The following is a 6,000-nucleotide window of genomic DNA, read 5'->3' on the forward strand; positions in this document are numbered from 1 at the left end:
CTGGCAAAGAAGGTGAAAGTATCCAGTGGAATCCAAGGGTGGATTCTTGAAGAGGGGTACCTCCAAGCAGAGGGGACAGAGTCTGTGCCACTCAGGAGTGACCAGGAGGCACGGAAGACCAATTACCACCGATGCCAGAAGATGCAGGAGAATTGACGGTGACCTTGTCGCTATAGCTGTGAGGATCAGGCAACATTGTGAAAGACCAGAAGCTGTTCAAAAGCTGTCCCTTGTCGGCAGTCAAGAACCAGGGGGGGTCGGGGACTTGGCGGGGCACCAATAAGCCTTGGCAACAGCAACAGATGTAGAAAACGAAGAAGGTGCAGTGTCTGGACCAGCAAGGTCCGAGGGACTCACCAAGGGCAGGACAGTCAGAGCAGGCCCAAGCAGGGGAGCCAACTGGAACCAAAGAAGACCCTAAAGAGGACCCACAGGCCAAAGGCACAGGAGTCGCAAGAGGACCTCAAGCAGCTCCTCAAAGATGCAAGCCCACGGTGTAGAGGATGCAGCGAGGACGGCGATCTTGGCAGGAAGAGATGCTGGAGGCTGAAGCTTCTTGGAGCCTGAAGATCTGTGGAGAAGAGAGTAAACAAGCCTTGGCAACGGCAAGTCGACGCGATGCACAGGGATGCTGTTCCAGCGGTTCCGACAAGGGATACTGGCCTCAAACTCGCTGGGAAGATAGTGCAGGCCTCAAGGGAGTTGCAGAACCACCACCTGTGTTGCTGGGCCTTTCGAAGTCCGGAGGACGTCAGGAGCAGCAGACCAGTCAGCTTAGTTGTGGTGCCTGCAGATGCAGGGGAGTGACTCCCTCACTCCAAGGGAGATTCCTTCAAGTGTCTTTGATGCCCACAGGCCTGAAGAAGAACCTGGATGAAACACAGTCCCAGACGACACAGAAGACTGGCATGACAACAAGACCAGGTGCAGCAGGAGTCTTCCCAGATGCAGTCTTAGTTCCCAAAGAGAAGTCCAAAGTGCCCAGACAGTAGATGTGGAAGTGGTTTTGGATCTGAATCTTGTCCAACGACGAATATGAAGAGCCACCCACAGGTAAGCCCTTAAGGAGCCAAAGGAAAGGGTTGGGATGATTCAGGGGTCCCTCCCAGAGGAGGAGCTGCACAGAGGGGAGGATACTCCCATGTCCTTTGTCCAGTTTAGCGCCAGAGAGCGAGCCAGCAGCTCCCTGAACTGGTTTCAACTGGAGTATGCAAGGAGGGCACCACATGTGCCCTTCAAAGCAGTCTAGTGGCACTGGCAAGAGCCCCCATCCCATCCCAATACACCAAGTCCTTTCTGGGAGGTGATCACACCTCCCTGTGACAGGAAACATTGTTCTACCTTCCCCTGCTCGATCCTGGCTCAGCAGCATGAGGGCAGAATCGGGTCTGTGGTCGGCAGCAGCACAAGCTTGCTTTTAGAGCCTGGAAAGCTGGTACCAGGAAGCCCCTCAGTACGTAGGATCCTACATCCAACACTGGAATCGGTGTTGGGGTAGGATTCCAACATGCCTTAGGGGTGACTTATAGGTTTTAAGTGCAGTGACCTCAGATATAAGGAAATGTAGATCTGTTGTGAGTGGTGCTAGCACCAGCGCACACAGGCTGCAATGGCAGACCTGTAGTCACAGTTTGAGTGGTCTTGCATGGGTGGCATAATACATTCTGCAGCCCACCGGAGACCCCTGATGTACCTATGCCCTGGGTACCTTAGTACCATATACGGGGGACTTAGAAGGATACACCAGCAGCCAATTAGGAAGGTACCAAAGTACTTACCATAGTCCAATTTAGGGAGAGAGCACAGTGATTGGGGTCCTGATTAGCAGGATCGCAGTCAGTCTAGTCAGAAAAAAGAATGACACCAGCAAAAAGTGGGGGTAACCATGAAAGCAGATCCTATTATCCAACAGGTTGCATGGACTTCCAAAACCCTGGTAGCACATTTATGTTATGTTATGTTATGTTAGGTCAATTTATAATGCGTACAGATACTCTGCAGAGTGTCCCGACGCGAACTAAGAAAAGGAACCACAGGCCAAAGCATTATTCAAAGAGAAGGGTTTTTAACTATTTTTTTTTAAAGATCACAAAATCTTGAGTGCTCCGAAGCGCCAAGGGTAAAGCATTCCAAGCCAGTGCGGCCTTACGCACAAAGGAACTCCCGCCTAGCCTCTGGTGTTTAAATCTAGGCGTCAGCATAAAAAATTGGGAGGACCCAGGCCATAAAGGGCCCTATGGGCAATGGCCAGGGTTTTACATTTTATACGAGACTCCACCTGGTGCCAGTTCAGAGAGCGCAAATGAGCCCGCACACTACACCTGCGAGATATGCCCAGCAGGAGTCTGACGGCTGAATTTTGGATGACCAGTAATCTGTTCAGGAGGTAGCCAGAAATGCCAACGTAGTGAGCATTGGCATAATCCAAGCGAGACAAAACCAAGGCACGGACAACCGTTTCTTTGGACGGTCTTGGAAGGAGGGGTAAGAACTTCCTCAAAGCTTTCAGAATGCCAAAGCAAGACCCAAACAGCTTTTTAACCTGGGTGGCGAAGGACAAATTCTCATTGTACCAGACCCCCAGGTTTTTTGCAGCAATACCCATTGCTTTGGGCAAGGGAAAGCCAGGGGGCCATAACCTCTCTCGAACGTTATCTGGAAAGACACCACACAAGAGGACCTCTGATTTCTCTTCGTTACATTTAAGCTGTGCCTGAGCCAGCCAACAAAAAACCGAAGAGAGACAGTGTTGAGCCGCCGAAACTGAATCATCAGCCTTACCCTAAGACAACAGGAGCTGAGTATCATCCGTATAAGCCATCACCTTAGCCCCAAGAGACTCCGCTAAATAGATCAGCGGAGTAACATAGATGTTGAAAAGGAGGGGGCTAAGAGATGACCCCTGTGGGACACCCGTAGCTACACGCTGCGATACCGAGACACAAGGAGGGAGCCAGATCTGCTGTGAGCGGTCTTCCAGGAAAGATTCAATCCAGCGCCAAACTGAGCCAGAAATCCCAATCTCTGAAAGGCGATCTAGAAGCAAAGAGTGTGGCACCGTGTCGAATGCCTACGAGAGATCCAGCATAACCAATGCTGCTCTCCCGCCGGCATCACAAATTGCCTCTGTCACCTCAAGCAGGGCAGACTCGGTGCTAAACAAGGCACGAAATCCCGATTGGGCCGGATGCAACAGACCCAACGCCTAAACAAAATTAGTCAGTTGCTTGGTTACAATCTTCCCGCAGACTTTAGACAGGCTAGGCAGCAGTGATATAGGGCGATAGTTTCCCGTTGTCAATGGGTCAAGGGATGGCTTCTTGAGAAGAGGGAGAATCTGTGCCCGCTTCCAAGAAGCTGGAACAAAACCTTCCTGCAAAGACATATTAACGATTTTATTAACTTCCGGATTAATAGTATCCGCAACCGAGGCCAGGAGTTTAGCAGCACAGGGGTCAGTTGGGGAGCCCGACTTCAAGGACTTAAGAATTTTGAGAGAGCACGCCAACTCAGTAGGCTCAAAAGATGACAAGATATTAGTAGGCGTAACAGGTGAAAAGCCGGATAGAGAAACCTTGGATGCCATAGTGCAAGTGGTAAAGCTAGCTTGTATAGTGCAAATCTTGTCCAAAAAAAACTTTGCAAGAGTATTGCACCAAGTCTCCGAAGCTGGTACAGTTCGGGCTTGGGCACTAGGAGACATAAATCTTTGCACAATGGAGAATATTTCTTTGGAATTGTTGCTCGCTTGATCAATGCGTAGGGAATAATAGCAGCCTTTTGCGGCAGCTATGGCAGTGTAGAAGCTTTTTTGTTTAACTCTCAGTGTGTGTTTAGCTAGAGGGCAGTAGCCACTCGAGCGCCAGGCCCTTTCCAGTATTTTACATTCATGTTTTAAAGCTTTGAGCTCAGAAGAGAACGAAGGTTTGGAAGGAGAATCTCTAGAGAGCTTAGGGCGGCGACGTGCAGAAAGAGCAGACACAGAATCAGAAATCCAGTCAGTGAACCTAGATAAGTTTCCCTCAAGATCTACTTGAAGAAAAGGCCGAGATGCAGCCAAAGAGCTAGACAACTGAGTGGAGTCTATTTACTGAAAGTTGGTGGGCAATGGTCAACAGCCTGCCTAGCAGGCTGAGTAATTTCCCAAGAAAAACATATGAGAAAGTGGTCTGACCAAGAGACAGGCGAGGACTTTACCACCTGAATCGGGAAGTTAGAGCACACAGGGTCTAAAATATGGCCCGCCTCATGGGTAGTGTGGGAAACCCTTTGTGAGAGATGTGCCAAATGAAGAGAGCTAAGAAACTCAGCCGTGTCTCCTGCATCAAATTGATGAAGATTAACATCTCCCAAAACCATATAGCGGGAAAAACGCTTTAGGTGTTGCACTTAAAATTTCCAGCCCTGTCAGGAAATTCACCACACTGGCTCTGGTGCTGGTTAAGCAAAAAGTGTCTCTGGTGTGGATACAAAGCCCTTGGTGTATTCTGCTTGGTGTCTTGCCATGAGTGAGGTTTAGCAATCTGTAATAAGAATGCCACAGCTTATGCAACATTACAGCCCATCATGACTCGCTCAAAAGATATCTGGGAACCTCTGGAGAATTGCCTCTGCAAACACTCCAAAATTCACATAAACTTACACCGCCATTGGTTATCTACAACCCTGATTTGCAGCTTATCACTGTCCCCACGAAACCCGCTGACTCCAATGGGAGTGTATCTATAACACCAACATTTTGGGAAAGTACCCAATTCAGCACCATATCACTACCATCACAAGATGTATTAGTACTATAAAAGACCCTGCTAAAAGTCCTGGATGTCATTTGTTCTAATGCTTCCAAAAAGGCTTGTGCTCTTAGCAATGATGCCTGTTATTAAGGTGCACAGTTGTTTTACAAAATGAAAACACATATTAAAAATATATAATAAATATATACACTCTAACAATAGAGCACAACGAACTGATGGAAGGTTTGCAAGGGTTGCATAGCAATAAGTGTACAAGAACATTTATGAATCTTATGATTCATTGTCCTCTAAAAGGCCAAGATGGAATGATATGTTGCTATGGATTCAACTGAAGGAAGCACAGAAGACGTTATTGATAACCTCTACGAGCCTCCTTTATTTTTCTTCACAATGTCATGTACACATTACCAGTGGCACCCACTAACTCAATGGGTGTTTAGGAAAGGCAAACTGAAAAGTGCATTTAGCATAGTAGGCATGACTTTATTCCAATATATCAATCGATGTTTTGTTTTAACTATAGGAGAAGTCATTCATCTCTATACTGTTGTATATACTGTATCATGACCTTATCAATCAAGCAAGATACAACAGGAGTTCACTAAACAGAAAGTTGTTAACCAATGCCCCTGCAAGGAATCTCAAAGTTCAATTGACAAGGTTAGACACATGCAGTACATTCAACAAATCACATTAGATGAAATATGAACAATTTATTTCTATTACCTTAAGCGCTTCAATTTTTATACGCCTAAACTCAGCTTCATCTTTTCCTTCAATACCATCAGACCCATCGGTGTCACCCTAAAATAAGAAAATATCACAAAAGTATCAGTGATGGTCCAGGAAAAAATAATATACCCCTTGGCACAACAAACTTTACAGAATACAAACTTTTATTTACAGTATACAAAAGCCATACTGAATTTAGAGTATGGACCTGTTAAAAACAAAACACTAAAAGTCAAGCAGCCTAAAATCCGACTACCATTTAAAGCAAAATTCAGACAGCACAGCAAAAGATAAGAGACAATTGTCATCTCAAATTACCAGGGTGCTTCCCAGAAAGTTTGAGCATAGACATAGAAAACATATGTACCCACCTTAGGTTGTGTGTTTTTATCTTTACAAGCCAATGGAGTTTAATCACATGACAGAAACTTAACTCTCAGCGAAAACATATTTAAAGAACAGATATTAGGGTCTTCTACCTAAAGAAGGGCTGGAGGTACTTGAAGAGAATAGA

General features: G+C 46.5%; 1 protein-coding gene across 2 annotated transcripts in view; it reads right to left on the reverse strand.

The window, feature by feature from the left end:
* The window catches only part of NEK1 (NIMA related kinase 1), a 1,277,786-nt gene that overhangs the window by 748,825 nt on the left and 522,961 nt on the right, over positions 1-6,000 (reverse strand). For both annotated transcript variants that reach the window (XM_085641815.1, XM_085641814.1), the window contains one exon: positions 5,481-5,558. In XM_085641815.1, the coding sequence (XP_085497941.1) occupies positions 5,481-5,558 (78 nt within the window). The remainder of the gene's footprint in view (positions 1-5,480; positions 5,559-6,000) is intronic.

This window comes from Triturus cristatus, chromosome 2_2 (genome assembly GCF_964204655.1).
Source record: "Triturus cristatus chromosome 2_2, aTriCri1.1, whole genome shotgun sequence".
In the NCBI taxonomy this organism is placed as follows: Eukaryota; Metazoa; Chordata; class Amphibia; order Caudata; family Salamandridae; genus Triturus; species Triturus cristatus.